This window comes from Crinia signifera, chromosome 2, assembly GCF_055691185.1.
Source record: "Crinia signifera chromosome 2, ASM5569118v1, whole genome shotgun sequence".
NCBI classification, from domain to species: Eukaryota; Metazoa; Chordata; class Amphibia; order Anura; family Myobatrachidae; genus Crinia; species Crinia signifera.
The window spans coordinates 113343775-113369006 of NC_139218.1; the positions used below are offsets into that span (position 1 = coordinate 113343775).

Consider the following 25232-nt stretch of genomic DNA (forward strand, 5'->3'; position numbering starts at 1 on the left):
TTCCAAAGCAGTTAAGACTACAGAACCGAAACGGTGTAGGGAGCATTAGTCGTAAGCATGACATTTGAAGCGACTCAGCAGGGAGTACAGGTTGGTACAGCAAAGTATTCCACAGGGCCTTGTCGGAGGTTATATGTTCCTGAAGGTACATGTCATGAACACATATAGGGGTTATGGCTGGGTGGATTACGGAATGAACAAGCATATCTCGAGGCATTGTAGCAGGCGCATCATGGAGCGTAAAGGAAGAAGTCTTATCCCTGGAAGTGCCTGAGAGTGCGGCAATGAGTCTAGTTGTAGAGGCAGTAATGGCCTCCAGGATCTGTTGTATTGGGTTTCCCATCTTGCTCCTAATATTTGGAGGGGACAGTAGCGCAAAGGCAGTCTCCCAATTATGTACACGGAGGAGAGAGTGGGGGGCGGCTAGCACGCCTCCTATATCGCAGTGAGGACCGAGAGCACCTCCCGCACAATGTCCCAATGTAGAGATGGGAAGACTGAGTGATCCAGTCCCACACCCTGAGTATAGAGAGGATGGCGCCTGAAATAGCCCCATGAGGTAAGATGCCCGCTGTCCCTACCTATGTCCACAATGCACGGCAGGATTGCACACAGCTCTGGATAGGAGAAGATGATAGGCTCTACAGGTGACCAGCAGAAGTGCGGCAGCACAGGAGCGCACAAGAGGTGTAGCTCCGTAGGGCTCTGAAGCTCAGCCTTTGTGTGTGGAAGCAGCAGCAATATGGCGCTGGCTCACAAGCACCGCCATGGCACCTCACCACCACAGGACAAATATTCAAACACCAGGTGGCCGGTTCCAGACTCAGAGACAGCCGGAACGTTGCCTGGAGGTTCCCCCCACAGGCCTGTGGAGCCAGGAGCACCAAAGTGGTCGCAGGATGTCCACAATGGATAACTGCTGCAGCAGGTATTTATAATACCTGCTGTGGCCCCTCCATTCACAGCGGCAGCCACATCCCCCATAGGTTTCTTTGGGGTATGTAATGCTGCCAGATTCCAAATATTAGCCCCCTCTGATATTAAAATATTCAGTTTGTGGGAGCCTATTGTAGCCTACGGGCTACACATAGCAGACTGTAGTTCTGCCAGTGTTAGCCAGGAGACCCCTGTGCATGGTGGTAAAATGGCCCCTGTGCATGGTGGTAAAGGTGACACCGCATGCACCTGGACACCACGCTCGGCACATCACAAGTATGGACTCATTTTGGAGCCTTTGTCCCTGGTAAATGGGCCTTTTAGTCTGGCAACTCCCTCTCCCTCAGCAGAGGGTGACACCCCAGACGGGGACAAGGAACTCCAAGGGTTTGGATGCAGGGTGCTAGAATAAACACTACCTCAGTCTATTTAACCTGGCTTTCATTCAAACAGTCCGTGCATTGTAGTGATGATTCTTTTATCAGTAATAGGTCTTCTTTCGTTTCATACAAACACTTATTATTTATGTATACTGTTCCAGTGTAAATTATATAAATCACATGACAAATGGTTAATCTTTAAATGAGAACATCATGCACTATTACTGCGCCCTATTCAATGTCACGGTTATCATCTGAGCAGCCACAACATTGCAGTAATGAGTGATCTCTCAGTAATGGATCTTCTCTCAGCCCACATATAAACACATATTATTTATGGGTATTTTTTCTAACTTTTATATAGGTTATATCATGTGGCAATTGCTTAGTCTTCTGTTGGAAGATCAGGTACTTTTACCACAACCTATTCAGTGTCTTTGCTACCTTCTTAGTAGCCTGAGCATTGTAGTAATAAATCTAATATACAGAGGCGGAACAAGCGAGATGTGGGCCCAGGTGCAAAAATATGGTTTGGGCACCCCTCCACCTAACACATAAAATAAAGCATTGTGTCTTTTTGTTTTGTTGACTTCAAATTTAAAGCCCATTACACATTATGCCACATACTGTAGTGCCCATTACACATTATGCAGCACACTGTAATGCCCATTACACATTTACACACCATAATGTCCATTACACATTATGCCCACACACATAATGCCCATTACATATTATGCCACACACCGAAATACCCATTACACATGATACAATCAGTACCGGAGCCCCCCAAGGATGCGTCCTCTCCCCTCTGCTCTTCTCTCTCTACATAAATGACTGCACCTCAGCTGAGCAGTCAGCGAAAATGATAAAATTCGCTGACGACATCACTATCATCGGCTTAATCAAGAATGGTGACGAGACTGCATACAGGTGTGCAGTGGAGAAGCTGACACAGTGGTGCAGCAGCAACAACCTCGATTTAAATCCCACCAAAACAGTTGAGATGGTGGTCGACTACAGCAAAATAACAAATGCACTGGACCCGCTAACAATAGCCAACACAGTGGTGTCGTGGGTTGAATCCTTCAAATTTCAAATTCCTAGGAACAGCCATGTCCAGCGACCTAAGATGGGGATTAAACATAACCACAAATATCAAAAAGTCCAGATCCGCAAGAAGCTTCTTTGCATTAGCCGTCCATCACCTGAACAATCCAATCAAAGCAAATGCAATCCCAATATCAACAGCCAAACAACATGACCCTACTTGGCAACCTATTCACCATAATTGTAGCTAGAAATGGAATGCATGTAATGTCTCCCCCCCCCTTACTCCTGTTTAATGCTGCACTGTAATCGCCAAAAAATACCTAGTGTGCGCAAGCATACATGGCCAATAAAGTTGATTCCATTCTATTGTATATCACACATCATAATGCCCATTACATATTACACCACACATCGTATTGCTCATTACACATTATGCCAAACACTTTTCTTTGTCTTGTAATTGTCTACCCCCCTCCCCCTACAACCACCCTGTAATCCGTTACCTGTCAGAGCACCTGTAAATGGGGAGGGGGGAGAAAGTGAGATGGGGAAGTGTGGGGACCAGAGAGACAGAGAAAAAGATAAGAATTATGGGGCAAAGAGAGATGAATTGGTTACAGAGGGATGAGAAAAACGGTACATGGAGAGAGGCAGAGGAGAGAGGGTGAGAAAGGGATTAGATGGGGGAGCACAGGATGGAAGAAAAGGGGAGAGAGACTGGGGTTAGAAGAGAAATAAAGAGGTAGGTGGAGCGAGAAATAGAGGACAGGGGTGTATGGAAGGGCAAGGGAGAGGTGGGGAAAACATGCAGAAGGGATAGAGCCTAATTAACCCCTTCTGGACCCCCCTTCCCTGATATGTTGCTCTATTCCCCCATTAACATTAAAAGCTGTGTACCTTCAGCTCCTCCTGATACGGAGATCTTCTCCAAGCTGACCACCACCACTGCCGGACCTCATTCATTGCCACTGCCAAGCCTCCTGTACTGCAGCAGCTGGACCTGCTGCTCCCCAGCTGACCACAGTCACCAGGACTCCTGATCCTCTGCCGGGTCTCCTCCCCTGCTGATGAACGCCGCCGGGACTCATGCTCTGCCGCAGGTCTCCTTCTCCCCCTATAACTTCTGCTGGGTGACTTGCATTGCTGCAGCGGGGGCTCCTGCTCCCCCCGATCATAATGCTGCAGGGCCTTCTGCTCTGCCACAGGTCTGCTTCTCCCACATTACCGCTGCCAGGCCTCATGCTGCCCCATGCACTGGCAATGGCTGCCTGGCGCAGCAGACACCGGCTCTGCTGCAGCCTGCATATTCAACCCAGCGCCAGGTTTCCTTCTGCACCGCTGTGCACGGTCTCCAGCTCCCGCTCACTAGATGTGGACGATTCTCTGTCTATACTACAATGGTTGCTCTAAGCAGATCAATTGGTGTATAAATTACTGATGAGACCATATTCATTGGATCCCGCCTTTCTTTCTTCTAGAGAAAAACTGACAGTGGTAAGCGTTCATTTAGACCATTTGGTTTTGTTGAGTTAAGGTGATGTACCCTTCTTGATTCTAGTCTTAACAGGATGCCCTCTCTGTCTCCTCTTTCGATTGATGGTGGAATACTGTATGGTCTATGGCCATATGCTTCAAGTCTGATAGTTTGTGTTGTTTTAGACAGAAATGTTTTGCCACTGGTTGATCTTGGCTACGGTGGTGGGGTGTAATAAGCAGAAAAGTAAACTTCCCTGGATGTTGCTCCCTTCATCACTGCCTTGTTCAGCATAGACTTTAGTTCAATTTTATAGACAATTACTTAGTAGTGGGATCCCCTTTCATGGTTCTATAGAATTTAGTATTACCCAGTTGTCTATAGGCTTCCACCACAGTCACTAGTATTTTGCACAACCAATCCCCATCTTTTTTTGTACTCCCTTTATCACTGGACAAACTCTTAAGAGCCTTCCTTTCATTCGGATGTAATTAGTTGTCTCTATCACTATTTCCAAAGGATCTTAACTTTTTTTCTATATTTGTGGTCTCACATAGAATATGAGTTTGGTGGTTGCATATTGTTGAGCTTGTCAAGAGCAGATGTACGTATACATTTTTTAAGTGTACTAGTATCCAGATCGTTATTACATGTTTTTTTTTTTTTTATTCCAGTATATTATTGCTTATGTACTGTATTACATTATTACTTTTTTAATATGCCAGGCTTATTCATTTTTCAGATGAGCTGAAGAACATCATATGTGACGCAGCAAGTGAAGCAAGGAAGAGCATACTTGGGCCATTCCTGCCAAGCTTTCATTTACTCACAATTTTACGAAATGCTCTGGTAAACTTTTTGCCTGACAATGCCGCTCAGCTTGCTACAGGCAGACTCCACGTAGCTCTAACACGTCTATCCGATGGAAAAACTATACTGGTGTCTGATTTCACGTCTAAAGATGAGGTCATGCAGGTAGGAATATTGTATATCGTCATTACTTCCCTGAGGTGATTATTATTTATTTATTTATTTATTTGCAGTTTCTTATATAGCGCAGCAGATTCCGTTGCGCTTTACAATAGTAAACAGTGATAAAACAAACTGGGTAACAACAGACAGACATGGAGGTAGGAGGGCCCTGCTGCAAGCTTACAATCTATAGGGATATAGGAGGGAAACACAAGGACAGGCACCAGTAATAGCATAGCAGTCCCAACAAGTTACAAGTCCAGAAGGGAAGCTATATAATACATAAGTGCCTCAGAGGGTTATGCGTGTAGAACTTAAATATGATAGGCTTGCCTGAAGAGGTGAGTTTTCGTGGCGAGCGCAGATTTACAGTCCTGTGTTTAAAACTATAGATCAAATAGTATAAACATACAAAGCCAGTTAAATTGGATATTAATAAGTAACATAATTATAATCTATAATTTAATTAAAACTTCAATCTAAACAACAATACTTACCCAAGATAAATGTCAAAGGCAGACACGCCGACAGAAGATGAAAAAGCGGAGGACACTTTTTGTTACATTTTTATTAACCTTTTCGGTACTTGTTTCCTAGCACGGCCACACCGATTTACATCGGGGTGGTCGTGTCGGAAAAATCGGGTCGATCGCATCGCATGCGATTTGGTCGCATGCGATGCGATCGACGCGACCGACCCGATTTTTTGATTGAATGAAATGTAAATCGGGTCCCTGGGACCCGATTTTACATTGGATTCAATGTTAAATATTCCCTAGACCCCCAAATTTAACGACGTAAACCCCACCCCACGATAGACGCCAACCCGAAGCGTGGCGAGCGCAGATTTACAGTCCTGTGTTTAAAACTATAGATCAAATAGTATAAACATACAAAGCCAGTTAAATTGGATATTAATAAGTAACATAATTATAATCTATAATTTAATTAAAACTTCAATCTAAACAACAATACTTACCCAAGATAAATGTCAAAGGCAGACACGACGACAGAAGATGAAAAAGCGGAGGACACTTTTTGTTACATTTTTATTAACCTTTTCGGTACTTGTTTCCTAGCACGGCCACACCGATTTACATCGGGGTGGTCGTGTCGGAAAAATCGGATCGATCGCATCACATGCGATTTGGTCGCATGCGATGCGATCGACGCGACCAACCCGATTTTTTGATTGAATGAAATGTAAATCGGGTCCCTGGGACCCGATTTTACATTGGATTCAATGTTAAATATTCCCTAGACCCCCAAATTTAACGACGTAAACCCCACCCCACGATAGACGCCAACCCGAAGCGTGGCGAGCGCAGCGAGCCCGCGAGGGGCGGCGGTGCGCGTCCTGCGACCTTTTCATTCCCCTACTATCCATGTCGGCGTGGAGTTGAGAATAGAATAGTGTGGCGAGCGCAGCGAGCCACCGAGCCCGAAGCGTGGCGAGCGGACGCGTATACCTGTGAAGTTATACGCGTCCCCTCGCGGGGCTCGCTGCGCTCGCCACGCTTCGGGCTCGGTGGCTCGCTGCGCTCGCCACACTATTCTATTCTCAACTCCACGCCGACGTGGATAGTAGGGGAATGAAAAGGTCGGAGGACGCGCACCGCCGACCCTCGCGGGCTCGCTGCGCTCGCCACGCTTCGGGTTGGCGTCTATCGTGGGGTGACGACGGGGACATCTATAATGTGAAATGGGTCATATTGGCCCATTTCACATTTTCACATTTTTTTAAAGGTGAGATGGACTTAATCAAGTCCATCTCATCTTGTGCCATTATAATGGCACAAGACCGACGCGATCCTCCCGATTTCAATGTTAAAAAATATTTTAACATTGAAGCCTATGGCAAAATCGGGGGCATCGCGTCGGTCGCGTCGGTCGCGTCGGGACCAATGTTAATGGTCCCAACCGACGCGATGCCCCCGATTTTGTACCTTTGCCGGCAAAATGGACCTGATTTCAAAGATTGTGGCCGTGCTAGGAAACAAGTACCACCTTTTCCATAGTCTCCCCCCCCCCCCCCCCCGCTTTGCATTGATAACCGACAAAGCAGTAAAATCTGTGGGGGTCCCTATAAATAAGAGTGATATGATATAATGGAAAATAGTATATGGTGCTGTTGTTTATCAATAATTCACAATAACTGATCTGTTCGGCGGCACACAGCTCAAAGCGTGCTGCCAGCCAGTCGCACACTACCGGCGCCACCTCACTCACAGCTCCCGGATGTCACAGAAATCCAAGCGGCCATGGCGGTGTTTGTGATATTCCATGAGAAGCTGAGTGACTTCAGCAGCACCTCGGCAGGCGGTGCTGGAAGCGGCTGTGTAGTAGGAAAATCAAAGACACAGCTGAATCATGCTTTTCTCAGATTTCAGTACCTGAGACATGTGCGATTCAGGGGAAGACGGCGGCCCACTAATGCCAGTCCCACTATACATTCACTTCCGTGGGACTGGCAGGCGCATGCCCTATTAATTCCTATGGGAGCCGGCAGCAATGCAATGAGAAATATACTTGGAGGGACTGTTTATGAACTATTGTATGGAGGCGGAAAAAAATTGGTATTTTTGTCTGTTTATTTTGGCATCACATAAAAACGATTAGATCAATGTGAATTGTATTTTAATGACCTAGAAAGACACAGAGTTATGTATTATCTCAATGTGGCATCAAGGAGTGGAGCAATAAATGAATAAACAGGCGCATTATACTTGGTGTGTGAATTAGTTAAGTTAGTTCTGCTGAGCAATAACAGACACACTTGCAAACATATAGCCACAGGTAGACGCTAGTTCAGGGCTGTGCAACACCGGCCCTCCAGATGTTGATGAACTACATATCCCAGCATGCCTTGCATCAGTTTCAGCATGGCCACATAGCAAAACTAATGCAAAGCATCCTGGGATGTGTAGTTCATTAACATCTGGAGGGCCGGTGTTGCCCAGCCCTGCGCTAGTTATTAATATTTTTTGCCTGATTTTTATTAGGATAATATTGGTATAAATGAATATTCTAGTGTAGCCTGTGTTGGAATTAAATGGTTATTCAGAGTTGATCGCTGTTGTAAAAATTTGTAAGGCGATCGATTATCGAATGACTACACATGCGTTACGGATTGTAGTATGCATGCACGAGGCTAAACAGTGTTATGGACACTTACACATGCTGAGAAAATCATTCAATAGGGAGGGAGTTGCGTATGGATTTGCTACTGTGCGATCTTCAGCGATATTTTCACAAGTCTATTGTAGACCTGCACAGGGCGGGTTTTAACTCTGTCTATGAGGCGACTTTCTGATCACAGACCTCTGCAAATTCCAAATTGGCACAGCAGCGATCAGCTCTAGAATAACCTCCTAGCCAGGCAGAGTGATTTATCGAAACAGATTTTCATTTATACATTTTATCCAGGTAGTTATTAAATATTGGCAATACTGCTGTTCACATTTATACAGAGAGCTCTTCTTATTCCTCAGTTATAGTTATATTTGAGGGATGATAGGCTTATTAATAAGGCAAATGTCCATGTAAACCTGCTGCCATTTCTAACAGAGAGCACACTCTCCCTTGTGCAATACAGTGATAGATACACAAGTGTTTTGTCAATACATAGCATGTTAGTACAGGTACATAGCATGCCAGTGTGGCCTGCCCTCAGTCTGTTAATTATTATAGGTAGCTTAGAACTAAACTTCTTTTAGTTTGTAGTGTAAAGTCAAGAAGATTATGACACATTAGCAGCTCATTGTAGTATTATAGTATGTCATAAGCAGATTGATGGGGCTACTAACTTGTGAGCAAGCCACATAAAGCTGCCCATGGGAGAAGCAGAAAGCAGCTTGTCCTGAGATCTAGGTCTTCAGCTTAGAGTGGGGATTGTCATAGCGAAACAGGCACTTACTGTACATGAAACTGCAGGTGCTTGAATTGTAAAGGAAAACTGATGGGGATAAGGGGTATACATGGTATAAACACAGTCTCCCCTACGCCACATCCCAGTTGAAGCTCTATCTTAAGGCCCCCATGCACTATGTGATTTGGGCCCCATTTCACCTGATTCTGGCAGATTAGGAAGAGAAATCAGATGAAATCCTCCCACATCGCATTTGTATGACATTTGATCCGATGCGCGGTCCCGTGCGCATTGGATCAGAACTGGAGATCATATATGCTGTCAGCAGCAAATATTGGGTGCTTATTGGCACCCATGATGTATCGCATCCAATGGGTGAGGTGCCTAGAAGCAGGGGGGTGGACGGCGAGAGCCAGGCGTAGGGAGCCAGGCAGCAGGCGAATTTAAACAAAACATACAAATGAATAGGCAGCTGCTGTTTGACTGAGAGAGAGCTCTCTCGGCCAATCAGTGGCTGCCCATTCACCCCAGGGCATCTAATAGTACCTCTAGGAATTTGGTATCAATGCTGCTTTTTAGGTGATGGCTCAAACCAGGTAAACTATGTCTCCAAATACTCTGAGGGTGACATGCGATTTTGTGACATTTGCAATTTTTGGGTAAAAATGTGCACATTTACCAAAAATTGCAAATGTCATAGGGTACGATTTAACTCGCACATTAAGCGGTAAAAATATTTTGGTATGCGAAAACAATCTCACTTTACAATTCACATCCAAATATTTTCCCATTATAAAGTCTAGAATTCGCAAATGTAATAGGGTGTGCGATTTTTGGTGAACCTTACCATAAATCGCCAAACATATACACCAGATTCAGGCTGATGAATTTGACAGAACCATGCACAGATCTCACTTTTGTCAAAAAAAATGTGTTAAAGTAAAAATTGAAAAAAAAAATCGGCATGGGGGCCCTCCTCCTCATTGAGCCAATCCGGTTCCAAAAATACGGGGGGTCAAAAAGTCTAGGGGTCCTCTGTATTTCAGAAACCAACCCCAGGTTCTTAGACTGGTTGTGGTTCCAAAAATATGGTGGCAAAAAACTGGAATCGGGGTCTCCAACAGCCAGCTGTGTAACGACATAGCCAGGCGACACTTTTTATACAAGGTCCCCCTTTATACAAGGTACACTTTTTATACAAGGTCCCCCTTTATACAAGGTCCTCCGGTTGGTTCAAGAGCTGGGGCTGGTTTCAGAAATACAAGAAACGCCTTCGCTTTTTGTCCCCTGTATTTTTAGAACTAGGACCGGTTCAATGAGTCCGGAGGCGGAATCCCACGCTGTTTTTTTGTTTGTTTGTTTTTTTACTAAAAACCACACATTTCCATTACCAAAAATCGCACATTTCCGTTACCAAAAATCGTGGGCATTCACATGAGCATTCTGAATTAGTCTAAAAAAAATCGCTCCTTGTTACATTTGCAAATTATACCCAAAAATCGCTGCACAATTCCTTCCTAAAAATTGCACCCTATTATATTTCACCCTGAATATTTATTAGGTGCAGAGAGAAAAATGCCTAATTTTTTGGGAAAAGGAGATGCTGGCACCAATTTCATATCTACGGAGGGCTAGGTGGAAATCCAACACACTGGAATCACCACTCTAGCCGCATGCCGCATTGTTGAAATATATGTTAGGATTGAAACAGGTGAATACCAACCAGTATACCAATTAGTTCAACAATTTATACACAAATCTAATAAAAAGTCTGTGTAGTTGGCAGTTTTTTATTATCTAGCAGGGCCGGACCTGGCCATCTGGCTCCTCTTGAAAATGCCAGAAGAGCCGATGGCCTTGTGGGCCGATTTTGTGCAGCAAGTTCTTATAACTTTCAGCCATAGCACCGAGCTTAGACGAGCCCACTGCTTCCTGGGCGTCACTGTGCTCACTGCTGCTGCACGTCGTGGACATATGACATCATGATGCCACAGCATCATGACGCAGCTGCACCTGAGCTGCTTCTGCTGGGGCTGCCATCCAGTCTGAGCGGAAGCGGTACATCTGTCAGAACAGACTTAGGTCTACAGTCATTAGGTCGACCACGGAAGGTCGACAGGGTTAAAGGTCGACATGGCTCAAGGTCGACATGGATTTAGATCGACAGTCATTAGGTCGACATGAGTTTTTCACTGTTTTTTCGAACTGCAGCCCCTTGCTTTGCTCGCAATGCTTCGGGCACAGTGCCTCGCTGCGCTCGGCACACTATTTTATTCTCCCACCACGCCCTAGTGGATGGTAGGGCATGAAATGCTGCCTGTCGGCACATGTCGGCTCAAAAAACAGTGAAAAACTCATATCGACCTAATGTCTGTCGACCTAAAACCATGTCGACCTTGGCCCATGTCGACCTTAAGCCATGTCGACCTTGAGCCATGTCGACATTGAGCCATGTCGACCTTTAACCCTGTCGACCTTGGGGACAGTCGACCTTCCGGGGTCAACCTAATGACTGTCGACCTAAGTCTGGTCTGACAGATGACCGTTTCCCGTCTGAGCAGCCAGCGTGGGTGGGGGGAGCTGAGGGGGCCGTCCACGTGTAGTCGGAACCGTCCTGGCCTGCATGCTGTGCCACAGTGCGAGTAAGTGTCCTGCTCTTTTTTGGCTAGTCCTAATTCCTGCGCCTACCCTGCACACCTCTGATTTATCTCTGCTGCCTGTGGCTGAGCCAAGGTAAATTTGCACCCAGCCTCCAGCCAGCAGGAATAATTGCCATGGCCCATAATAATGTGTAATGGGCGTAAGGATTGTGTCATATTCTGTAATGGGTGTTATGATGTGTGTGTCATAATGTGTAATGGGCATAAGGATTGTGTCATAGTCTGTATTGGGTGTTATGATGTGTGTGTCATAATGTGTAATGGGCATAAGGATTGTGTCATAGTCTGTAATGGGCATCACGGTGTGTGCCATACTGTGTAATGGGCATTACAGTGTGTGTCAAAATGTGTAATGGGCATAACAGTGTGTTCCATAATGTGTAATGGACATAATGGTGTGTTCCATAATGAGTAATGGGCATTACGGTGTGTTCATAATGTGTAATGCCTCCTTTTTTGTGATGCCATGCCTCCTTTCCATGTGGCCATGCCCCCTTTTCACAGCGCAGCTTCGCCGCGCAAGGGTCCCATCTGCTGCAAGTGGGCCTGTGTGCTCAAAATGCCAGGGCCAATTTGTGGTCCCAGTCCGGCCCTGTTGTCTAGCAAAACTTAATGGATTCCTTTTAGACCTAAAACCATCATCATGGTTTTACGTCTATCATTGGAGCATCTTAGTGAGTTATACCTACTGTATGTAATTCATGCTTGCCGATACTCCCGCATTTTGCGGGAGCCTCCCGCTTTGGCCCCCAGTCCCACGTGGCCCCGCAAAGCCCTCCCAATCCCCCGGAATTTCAAAGCCCAGGCTTAACATCCAGACTGCGCATGCGCTTGGCTGGCGCAATGGGGGCGGAGCTTCTCACTAGCATGGCATATACTTGCATGAGTGTGTGAGAGCTGCCGCCCAGCAGAGCCTTCAGGGACACTGTACCAGGCTACCAGCAGCAGCGGAGTCTATACCTCAGCCCCGCACGATGGAAGGAAGCTGCTGCAGGTTGGACTCCGGAGACACAGAGGAGGAGGAGTGACGGGCCGGCCGGGGAGCTAACACATGAAGTAAGCAGCTCGGAGGAGAGGCTGGGGGAGGAGCAGGTTAGTGTCATGCTGCAGGCAGGTCTGTAATGTGGTGTGTTTGTGTGTTTATGTAGCTTAGCACTGACTACAAAGTGTGTTTGTAGGTGGTACTGTCCCCTGTGTGTGTGGTCAGATACTGACCCCTGTCAGTGTGTGTGAGTACACTGGCATTGTGTGTTTGTGTATAGGAGAACATCCTGTGTGTATGTTTGTGTGTTAGAATGGTAGTGACCCATGTGTGTGTGTGCGTGCTGGTAGTGACCCCTGTGTGTGTGTGTGTGTGTGTGTGTGTGTGTGTGTGTGTGTGTATGTATGTATGTATGTGTGTGTGTGTGTGTGTGTGGGCTGGTTGTGACCCCTGTATGTATGTATTTATTTATGTGTGTGTGTGTGTGTGTAGGTTGGTAGTGTCCCCTGTGTGTGTGTGTGTGTGTGTAGACTGGTAGTGACCCCTGTATGTGGGTGTGGGCTGGTTGTGACCCCTATGTGTGTGTAAGTTGGTAGTGACCCCTGTATGTGTGTGTGTGTGTGTGTGTGTGTGTGTGTGTGTAGGCTGGTAGTGACCCGTGTGTGTGTGTTTGTGGGCTGGTTGTGACCCCTATGTGTGTGTGTGTGTGTGTGTGTGTGGTTTGGAAGTAGGCTTGCTGACACTCCCGCATTTTGCAGAAGACTCCCGTTTTAGCAGCCGGTCCCCCCCCCCATGCCCCGTTTAGCCCTCCCAATACACCCAGAATGCTCAATCCCCATCTAAAAATCTAGACAGCACAGCAGAGCATGCCTAAGAGGCCTGACAAGCACTACTGGCCATGGTCAGCACAAGAGCCACCCAGGCCAGCAAAGCCTGCTAGAAGCCAGACACCAGGGAAATATGATGAAAAATGGGTGTCACTGCACTGGGCCATGCCCACTTTAATGGAGACCACACACACTTTCTTTGTAGCCACACCCCCATCCCGGGTCGGCCGTGTAACACTAAAATCTCTAGCGTAGCAGGGCGCGTGGTTTAAATAGCAGCTACTTTGGTGCTAGCAGCTTCTTTGTCCATTTGAATGCAAAACATACGCATCTTTATCAATACTTTATATATATCAACATGTTTCATTTTATGCATCACAGAAGTGCATCTTATTTGAATTAACATATTTAACAATTCCGGCAAGGCTTGGGATCCACTGTTATAGATCCTTGTTTCATTATTTTGAAAATCCAATTGTTCTGATTTATTGTATTACCACAGGCTCTGATCTGCAGTTGCTTTGTTCCTTTCTACTGTGGGATGGTACCACCTACATTCCGGGGAGTGGTAAGTCATTCTGTTTTCTGTGTATATGTACTTTGTAGCACAAATTCTCTAACTATTTAGAATGCTTAATTTTGTCTCAAAGCTGCCATACCAAGCAGACCAGCCCACACTGATTGGTCAGTGATGACCACCAATCGGGATGCTGTGTCAATCCTGAATAAAAAGAACAAAGAGACTCAAAGGAAAAGTAGCACCTCCATGAGCCCACTACTGGTGGTAGTTCACAAGGTCTCCACGCACTCATGTAGAGTTGGATTAATTCATGTAGACAGCATGTGTAAAATGCTTCTAAAGTTCCATCCAGCTCTGGAGCAGCAGATTACGTATAAGAGTAATAAAAGCAGATATTAAAGTTTGCGGGGGGCAGGGGGGGGGGGGGGGGGCACAGGACGGAGTGGTACTGAGTTTACACCACCTCTAATGGTAGGGGAATTAGTTCATCCTATACCACAGCCCTGCACAGTAATTATAATAGATTAGACTTTCCCAGCAGCTTCCTTTTTAAGCACGGTGTATATGATTTCAAGTCGTCAAAAGGTACAATTGCTGTGGGCATTATGGGCCTTATTCTAGTTCATTCTTTCTGACAAAATCCTTCTTAGATGGACAAAACCATGTGCACTGCAGGGGGGCAGATGTAAAATGTGCAGAGAGAATTAGATTTGGGTGAGTTATTTTGTTTCTGTGCAGGGTAAATACCGACTGCTTTATTTTTACACTGCAATATAGATCTCACTTTGAGGTCTCCATTTATGAATGGGTTTTATTTGTTGTGAAATATTGGGGGTTATTCTGATTCACTCTGATCCACAAAGGCACAATCATTCTCTAATGGACAAAACCATGTGCACTGCAGGTGGGACTGATGTAACATGTGCAGAGAGAGTTAGATTTGGGTGGGGGTGTACTTCAATCTGAATTCTATATTGCAGTGTAAAAATAAAGCAGCCAGTATTTACACTGCACAGAAACAATAAAACACCCAAATCTAATTCTCTCTGCACATTTTACATCCGCCCCACCTGTAGTGCATACAGTTTTGTCCATTAGAGAGTGATTGTGCCTTTCAAAGTGAATCAGAATAACCCCCATTGAGCAGTGGCAAAACCTGGAGAATTTCCAGAAGTAAAATAAGCTGTAAGTTAAAAATACCTGCTTGTTGTGAAAAACTAAGGCCACTGATTTTGTCTGGGCAAAAGAGAACTATGGATGCTGTCACACATTAGAAAACCGTGATATCTGTTCTGTTAGACAGCAGCAGCACCATTGAAATAAAGAGTGATAAAGCACTTATTGCTCATTCATACTTGGGTTACATAATCTATTAAAGGAGCACAGATTCAGTAGCTAAAGAATAAATTATATGTTTATTAACTATTAAAATTTTAGTATGACACGTAGATATCACATAATCAATATAACTGAAATATTCATAAAATTCCAGTTATAGCTTTATAGTACAGGTTGAGTATCCCGTATCCGAATATCCGTTATCCGAATTATTCCGAAAACCATACTTTCTAGAAAGTGGGAAAAAAAATTTGTTTAGCTAAAAACTCACTGGGGACATATGTAAAAGCCCTACTGAGGACATGATATGTAACTGGCACTATATATGTACAAGAAAATGATTGCTTGGCATTCAAATTCAATATCTGAGATAGTACACAAATTTTGTTTCATGTTTTGAAACCTTGTTTTTTGAACAAATAAAATATATTTGTGTGTATTTTATGAGGTAATAAAATATATTTGTGTTTATTTTATGTGTTTATACAGCATAAATGCAAGATACTTCAAAATACATCATTGAAATATTAAAATATTCCAAAATACGGAATAATCCGTTATCCAAAATTCTCCTGGTCCCGAGCATTTTGGATATGGGATACTCAACCTGTATTATAATCATAATTCACCAAGCCCGATGATCTGGTAATATAGTTCCAAAGGAATTGGAATATAAGTGCTGCTATACTTACCACCTTAGTGGTAGGTAGGTATATATGTGTGTGTGTGTGTGTGTGTGTGTGTATATATATATATATATATATATATATATATATATATATATATATATATATATATATATAGAGAGAGAGGAGAAGGAAGGAGGCGGCACTCGTCAGGCTGAATAATAGGTGTCCTTTAATCCTACAGTATCGGGGTTACCCCCCCGTCATCAGGGATGGACAACATACACACAGTGATACAAAACTGAAATGACCTTATAAACACACCCAAACAGACCCTCCCGCACACCAACCCCATTAAAAACAGATTGGACTCACCTGCCGGACAAGGGAGCGTCCCACTAAGCCAGGTGAAACCGGAAGTGTTCCCCCGGCAGCAGGCGTCCCTCCGGTCCAGCTGACTACTCCATACTATCGTCCTCACTCACGTGCCTGCCAATCAGGGGTGCGCACTACAGGGACGGACGGCCGGGAGCAACAGTGTATACACTGCGCTTCCGCCAACCATCACCCGTTTTCCGCCTTATGCCAACCACAAGATGGCGCCCGCGATAGAGAACGTCCATAGAGCTAGTCGGAGCACAATCTGTTGCCTAGGCAACGTATACAAACCAGCATCTAAATCTCAAAATTTAGTTTTAACAACATTGGTAGTATGTATAGCCATTATATAACATTAATGCTGGTACTGCAATGGAAATTTAAACAGCGGATGTGACTAGTCTCTACACCTGCATCCCTCATGATGCAGGTGTGGAGGCGGTCAGGTCACTGCTAATTAACAACCCTTTATATAAGGGTCCTCCCATAGAGCTGTTTATTTCATTATTGACTCTGGTATTAACCAGAAATTATTTTTTGTATAACGGAAAATGGTACTTGTTTCCTATCTGGGCGCCCACTAAGTTAATTGAGCACCATGCTATTCTCCGTAGTGAAATCTGATCGCATCGCATCGTACACATACACGATATTGAACGATGCGATGCGATGCGATGCGATCCGATTCGATTTCCCATAGGAAACAATGTTAAATGGCTCAATTTAGCCAAATTATCATAGGAACAATAGTAAATGGGCCAAAAACACCCCTGAACATTGAAATGTCCCCCCAAAAGTAGTTGACGCCACCCCGCCATCAACGTGAACCCGAAGCGTGGCGAGCGCAGCGAGCCCGCGAGGGGCGGCGGTACGCGTCCTCCGACCTTTTCATGCCCTACTATCCACTAGGGCGTGGAGTGAGAATAGAATAGTGTGGCGAGCGCAGCGAGCCACCGAGCCCGAAGCGTGGCGAGCGCAGCGAGCCCCGCGAGGGGACGCGGATACCTTCACAGGTAAACGCGTCCCTTTGCGGGCTTCCCAGGTGTCCGCGTCGCCATGGACACCTGGGAAGCCCGCGAGGGGACGCGTATAACTGTGAAGGTATCCGCGTCCCCTCGCGGGGCTCGCTGCGCTCGCCACGCTTCGGGCTCGGTGGCTCGCTGCGCTCGCCACACTATTCTATTCTCACTCCACGCCCTAGTGGATAGTAGGGCATGAAAAGGTCGGAGGACGCGTACCGCCGCCCCTCGCGGGCTCGCTGCGCTCGCCACGCTTCGGGTTCACGTTGATGGTGGGGTGGCGTCAACTACTTTTGGGGGGACATTTCAATGTTCAGGGGTGTTTTTGGCCCATTTACTATTGTTCCTATGATAATTTGGCTAAATTGAGCCATTTCACATTGTTTCCTATGGGAAATCGGATCGCATCGCATCGCATCGCATCGTTCAATATCGTGTATGTGTACGATGCGATGCGATCCGATTTCAGTACGGTGCCGTACGTAGAAAACCTGGGCGCCCAGATAGGAAACAAGTACCCGGAAAATTCTATATCCAACAGCTGGGCGTGGCCATGGGGTCGGCGGTGGCCCCGGCCTATGCCAACACATACATGTATGGGGTGGAACAGGGGTTGTTCTTTGATGGAGTTCAGCACAGAGAGGGAGTGTTACTATATTATCGTTATATAGACGATCTCCTTATTTTTTGGTCCAAACATCCCTCTGAGCTAGATTCTCTTCTTACTCAGCATAATAACAGTGGCAGTGTTATTCAATTCACTTTTCATATGGATGCTAAAAGTGTTCAATATTTGGATGTTGACATACAGTTGACTGAAGGGCAGCTGACTACTGCCCTATACACCAAGAGTACTGATAGGAACACTCTTCTAAGGTACAATAGTTCTCATCCTTCCTCATTACGGCGTGGACTACCGTACTCGCAACTCTTGCGGGTGCGGCGGATTACGTCTGATGAGTCCCAGGTACCACAAGCACTGGATTCCATGGTGGACAAATTTGTTCATCGTGGATATCCCAAATCTACTCTTTTGCCCATAAAGAAAAAAGTGTTGGAGACACCCAGGGATAAGACATTACAAGTCAAATCTAAGACCAATAACAGTCCAACTAATCGTAAGATCCCTTGGGTCAACCAGTTCTCTTGGGATAGTCAGCATACTACTGCCCGGGTTAAACACTGGTGGCCTATAGTATCTACTGACCCTGACCTCCCTCTTTAACGCAACACTCAGTTGATGCCTAGCTATTCCAGGCAGTCGAATCTGAAAGACAGTCTGGTTAAGCTGGATATCACTGGTTGGGATAAAAAGGTTCCCACACATTTCTTAACTAGGAAAAATGGGTGCTTTAGGTGCCTGGGATGTACCACTTGTAAAACCATGGATACTGGGGACAAATTTGGGCATCCTCATTCCAATAAGTTACTTACAATCAGGTACCCGCTCACATGCAGTTCTACCTATGTAATTTATTTGCTTACATGCCCTTGTGGGCTGTCCTATGTGGGGAAGACCCTACATGGCCCTACATAGGACAGCCATCAATTACACAGGACATAGCGACCAACCGTTTTCCCGACACTGTTTGTCCCACCAGCATACTGTAAATGAGATACGTTCAATTATCATTGACCATGTCCCCAAAAACATTAGGGGAGGAAACAGAAATAAAATCCTCCTACAACGGGAAAGTAGGTGGATATTCATGCTAGGTACTTTGGCCCCTGGTGGTTTGAACGAGACCTTGGGGTTACAGTGCTTCTTATAGAGTTATATCTATTTGTACCTGTTTCATGGTTTTATGATTCTCATGCCATTTCTATTGTTCCATGACACGGTGTTTAGTCAAATTATGGTCACCATATGTCTAGTGTTAATAACATGTCATCTAATTTGGAGTGCTTTGGATGTTATGTCAGCTCCTCCAAATCTATACATCATGAGTTATTGTATGCATTGTGTCCACTGCTATGTAGCTTGTTACTGTGTGTTTTTTTTTTTCTAGTTTCTCTGTATTGCCCTGCATCAGTTATGGTCATCAATTTATGTTTAAATTTCCAATGCGGTACCAGCATTAATGTTATATAATGGCTATACATACTACCAATGTTGTTAAAACTAAATTTTGAGATTTAGATGCTGGTTTGTATATGTTGCCTAGGCAACAAATTGTGCTCCGACTAGCTCTATGGACGTTCTCTATCGCGGGCGCCATCTTGTGGTTGGCATAAGGCGGAAAACGGGTGATGGTTGGCGGAAGCGCAGTGTATACACTGTTGCTTCCGGCCGTCCGTCCCTGTGCACCGCTGTAGTGCGCACCCCTGATTGGCAGGCACGTGAGTGAGGACGATAGTATGGAGTAGTCAGCTGGACCGGAGGGACGTCTGCTGCCGGGGGAACACTTCCGGTTTCACCTGGCTTAGTGGGACGCTCCCTTGTCCGGCAGGTGAGTCCAATCTAATTTTAATGGGGTTGGTGTGCGGGAGGGTCTGTTTGGGTGTGTTTATAAGGTCATTTCGGTTTTGTATCACTGTGTGTATGTTGTCCATCCCTGACGACGGGGGGTAACCCCGATACTGTAGGATTAAAGGACACCTATTATTCAGCCTGACGAGTGCCGCCTCCTTCATTCTCCTCTCTGTTTGTTGGCCCCATGTGGACTCTCAATTTGGATGGCACCGCAGCATTTGTTTACCTACAAGAACTTCAGTAAGTGTTTTTGAACATTTCTTTCCTGAGTGCCGGATCTTGGATATACATGTTTGGACTTTATGTGTGCTATATGGCCCGTATAGAGTACCCATCAAGGCACCTATCCGTATTTATATACTGAAGAATTGACCCACTGTGTGCACCCCCGATCATTTTCCCCTGCCCCCACACCCCCTGCGATTCTGCTGTTTAACACATTGGCTATTTCACCTGTATAAGCATGACATCAGCAAGTCAGGAGTTAGACATGGCACTGGAATTTATACAAATGGATGTCAGGGAATTGGTTAGTCTCTCTGATAGTGATGCAGAGTCTATCCTTTTCAAATTGACTTTGGCCGATGACGCCACCACTGAAGTGCCAGAAGCTCTATTCAAGCAACTCCTTCGTCTGAAACAAAGGGAATGCGACTTCAAATACCACGCCATCAGCTTGTCTGATTATTTTAGAAGTAAGCTAATTCCCCGAGGCTTTCGGGTGAAAAATACACCCACCATTGGGCGACATAATGCATCCTTTTGTCGCCGCTGGATAGGGGTGTTAAACAAATGTTCAATGGACCTGCTCCTCCTGGTGGTGGAGGAATCCACGCGAGAACAGCAGGTATACCAACAAAAAATTGAAGAATTTGAAAAAACTCACATTCCTGTGTTAACGGCAGACCCTAGCAACCAATGGATAGAAAAACTGCAGGTGCAAATGGAGCAGTACAGGACTAACCTCATTAATTTCAAGCGAGACAAGCTTAGGAAAGTCCAGATGGACTACGACCAGAAAAGGGTCTATGAATGGCTGAACCCTAATCGGCCACAAGGTAGACCACGACCATATAAAAAACGCCAACCTCGGGCTACCGAAGATAGAGCCCCTGGAGCATCAAGTACCTCCCAGAGTGAAACTGACTCAGGTCCTTCGGATGTCAACAGGAGACAGTTCCCTTTAGGGACTCAAACACGGGCCATGTATTCAAAAGACCTGACAGCAGAGTTGGAAGGAGGACTAGACGTGCGGGCCAAAACCTCAGGCAGGAGAGGCGCCAATGCGCAGAAGGGCAAAGGGAATTAGTTTTTAACCTGTCATCAGTCACGTTGTCCGAAGTGGAAACTCAAGTGCTTGCTAAAGGACTGTCGTTTATTCCAACCCGACGGGGTGATCCATTTCAGTGGAAGGTTGACACCTTCAGGCTCAACCGATCATTACGTCTGAAAGATCATTTTGGCAAACAGTCTACAAGTCTAACACCAGTCTCCTCCACTTCGACTATTCCTCCTAAACTTATGAAACTCGCCCCTAAGTCTAAGTTTGATCCCATCTCCACCAGTCCCACCATTAAAACTTTCACACGCCTGATGGAACAACAAGAGGAACACCTGCAGAATCCAGTGGCTAAGATACATCACAATCTCACCAAAGATGAGAAGACAGCCCTGGAATCCCTGGCAGCACGCCAGGATATAATAATACGCGGAGCAGACAAAGGCGGTGGAGTGGTAATATTGGATGTGGATGATTATCGCAAGGAATGCGATCGCTTGCTGAGTGATTCAAACACATATGGACATCTAGAGAAAGATCCAACTTGGGGCTTCAAAGTAGAATTGGATTCTATCCTCAACAGAGCTGTACGGGAGGGTTTGATTTTGCCAGAGCTGAGACAGGCACTCACAGTGGACTTCCCAGTGACTCCCCTGTTTTATTGTATACCCAAGATCCACAAGGGTCTCAAGGATCCCCCTGGTCGACCCATTGTGTCGGCCAGGGGATCCTTGTACCATCCAATATCGGTATTCTTGGACAGCTGGCTTAATCCTTGTGTTCAAGCACTCCCGGCCTATCTAAAGGACACAACTTCTTTGTTGATCATCTTGAGGGACCTACATCAAGTTCAAGACTTGACCAGTATCACTTGTCTCTGTACAGCGGATGTGACTAGTCTCTACACCTGCATCCCTCATGATGCAGGTGTGGAGGCGGTCAGGTCACTGCTAACTAACAACCCTTTATATAAGGGTCCTCCCATAGAGCTGTTTATTTCGTTATTGACTCTGGTATTAACCAGAAATTATTTTTTGTATAACGGAAAATTCTATATCCAACAGCTGGGCGTGGCCATGGGGTTGGCGGTGGCCCCGGCCTACGCCAACACATACATGTATGGGGTGGAACAGGGGTTGTTCTTTGATGGAGTTCAGCACAGAGAGGGAGTGTTACTATATTATCGTTATATAGACGATCTCCTTATTTTTTGGTCCAAACATCCCTCTGAGCTAGATACTCTTCTTACTCAGCATAATAACAGTGGCAGTGTTATTCAATTCACTTTTCATATGGATGCTAAAAGTGTTCAATATTTGGATGTTGACATACAGTTGACTGAAGGGCAGCTGACTACTGCCCTATACACCAAGAGTACTGATAGGAACACTCTTCTAAGGTACAATAGTTCTCATCCTTCCTCATTACGGCGTGGACTACCGTACTCGCAACTCTTGCGGGTGCGGCGGATTACGTCTCAGGTACCACAAGCACTGGATTCCATGGTGGACAAATTTGTTCATCGTGGATATCCCAAATCTACTCTTTTGCCCATAAAGAAAAAAGTGTTGGAGACACCCAGGGATAAGACATTACAAGTCAAATCTAAGACCAATAACAGTCCAACTAATCGTAAGATCCCTTGGGTCAACCAGTTCTCTTGGGATAGTCAGCATACTACTGCCCGGGCTAAACACTGGTGGCCTATAGTGTCTACTGACCCTGATCTCCCTCTTTTACGCAACACTCAGTTGATGCCTAGCTATTCCAGGCAGTCGAATCTGAAAGACAGTCTGGTTAAGCTGGATATCACTGGTTGGGATAAAAAGGTTCCCACACATTTCTTAACTAGGAAAAATGGGTGCTTTAGGTGCCTGGGATGTACCACTTGTAAAACCATGGATACTGGGGACAAATTTGGGCATCCTCATTCCAATAAGTTACTTACAATCAGGTACCCTCTCACATGCAGTTCTACCTATGTAATTTATTTGCTTACATGCCCTTGTGGGCTGTCCAATGTGGGGAAGACCCAGCGCCAATTTAAAGAGCGTATGGCCCTACATAGGACAGCCATCAATCAGGCGCTTCACACAGGACATAGCGACCAACCGTTTTCCCGACACTGTTTGTCCCACCAGCATACTGTAAATGAGATACGTTCAATTATCATTGACCATGTCCCCAAAAACATTAGGGGAGGAAACAGAAATAAAATCCTCCTACAACGGGAAAGTAGGTGGATATTCATGCTAGGTACTTTGGCCCCTGGTGGTTTGAACGAGACCTTGGGGTTACAGTGCTTCATATAGAGTTATATCTATTTGTACCTGTTTCATGGTTTTATGATTCTCATGCCATTTCTATTGTTCCATGACACGGTGTTTAGTCAAATTATGGTCACCATATGTCTAGTGTTAATAACATGTCATCTAATTTGGAGTGCTTTGGATGTTATGTCAGCTCCTCCAAATCTATACATCATGAGTTATTGTATGCATTGTGTCCACTGCTATGTAGCTTGTTACTGTGTGGGTTTTTTTTCTAGTTTCTCTGTATTGCCCTGCATCAGTTATGGTCATCAATTTATGTTTAAATTTCCATTGCGGTACCAGCATTAATTGCGGTGGCGGGGGCTGGGGTGCTATAGTTACGCCAGTGCTTCCTCTGTAGGGGGTTGTGGACCATAAGGGACAATAGCCCCTGTTGGTCAGGAACTCAACTGTCAGGCAGTCGAACATTCAGGATTTTGACGTCAGTATCCTGACCGTCGAGATCCTGACAATGGGACAGTCATCCAACTTCTTTTACCGGCCTCTGGTCAGTAGTAACCTGATTCCATCCCGGGCAGACAGGATGGTACCAAGATACAGCAATGGTCGGTTTCGGTGGTCACAATTCCACATAGGGAGTACACCACTTAAAAGCAAGATATGAAGAAGCAATTACCGATCAATCTGGACAAGGTGGGAAGACCCTTTGGTCCTTAACACGTTAACACGTTTTTCCATTATTACAATAGAATGGTTTCATCATGACTAATTTAATACAGTTAGGAGTCTTTTATGTTTTTAGGCATAGTATGGAAATAATTTATAAAGAAACACATACACATCTAACTTTGCATGAACACCAATCTTCTAAAATACACATTCTCAAAAGCAAAGTGTCTCTGGAAATGAATGTAGTATGTTGCCAACAATACAGAAAACCATACATGTTTATTTATTGTGTATTGATTTTGTAGCTATAGAACTGGTTAAACCTGCCATATTTATACATGGGATGTAGTCTAAATGTCAACAATTACACAATGTCAACAGTAATGATGTCAACAATGTTAATGTGTTGACATTGAACATGTTTTAATGTCAGTATATTAAATGCCAATATTCTGCATGGACTTGGAGTGGATGGTTAGAGTTTAACTGCGAGAGGGGAGGTTAGGGTTAGGCTACCATAGGGGAAGTTGGGGTTAGGCACTAGGGAGAGGGCAAGGGACACTCACCCTCAGCAAGTGCCTCTGTATTACCTAACCACCTGACTTGAAAGATATCACTGGAGCTGCCGAACCTGCTAGACCACCAGGAATGTTTTGTTGACATTCTACTCGTGAACATTGGTGGATTTCATCAGTGTCGACATGATGAAAGTGGATGAGGTCAATGTCGAAATTGCAAGCATGATGACATGAGGCATGTTAACATTCTGCTCAATTCAACAGTCTCATAGTGACCTAAAATACAATATTGCCTTAACAATTTCTTTAATATACCATATTTCCACAAGATGGCAGCACACATACAGGTACTGTATGGCACAAAATAAATATATAACTTAGAACTTCTAGCCCAGAAAATACACAGTATTCTAATGTACATAAGTAATTTAAAAATGTCAGTGTGATTTCTTTGAAATAATTTATTTGAGATATTTAAGGACCACTATCTAGATCTTATAGAAATTATATACATTAATATTTAATAAAATAAAAAAACTTTATTTTCCACAGAGATATATTGATGGTGGATTTACAAACTTCCAACCACTGTATGATTTACAATCGATGATAACCATATCTCCATTCACGGGAGAAATTGACATTTGTCCCCGAGATTGTCCTGTCAGCCACTTATGTTTTGAGATTTTTAATACCAGTTTCCAGCTGTCAGTACCGAATCTGTGCAGAGTGAGCTATTCTTTATTCCCACCTTCAGCCTATGTAAGTATTCTTTTATAACCGAACAACTTCGGTATTTAGCATTAGAGATTCTCAGACAGAACTAGATTGGCAATACCTATGCTACATAAGGTGCTCCAGTTTAGCAGAACATTAAGGGCCAGGTGTACTAAGCTTGAAAAGGGATAAAATAGAGAGTGATAAACCACCAGCCAATCAGCTCCTCACTGCCATGTCACAGGCTGTGTTTGGAAAATGACAGGTAGG

At 44.9% G+C, this 25232-nt stretch overlaps 1 protein-coding gene across 1 annotated transcript in view; it reads left to right on the top strand.

Moving 5' to 3' along the window:
* Positions 1 to 25232, top strand: part of LOC146059981 (omega-hydroxyceramide transacylase-like) — a 38118-nt gene that overhangs the window by 9775 nt on the left and 3111 nt on the right. Inside the window, exons 2-4 of the mRNA XM_083172725.1 lie at positions 4586 to 4818; positions 13655 to 13720; positions 24798 to 25007. Of these exons, the coding sequence (XP_083028851.1) occupies positions 4586 to 4818; positions 13655 to 13720; positions 24798 to 25007 (509 nt within the window). The remainder of the gene's footprint in view (positions 1 to 4585; positions 4819 to 13654; positions 13721 to 24797; positions 25008 to 25232) is intronic.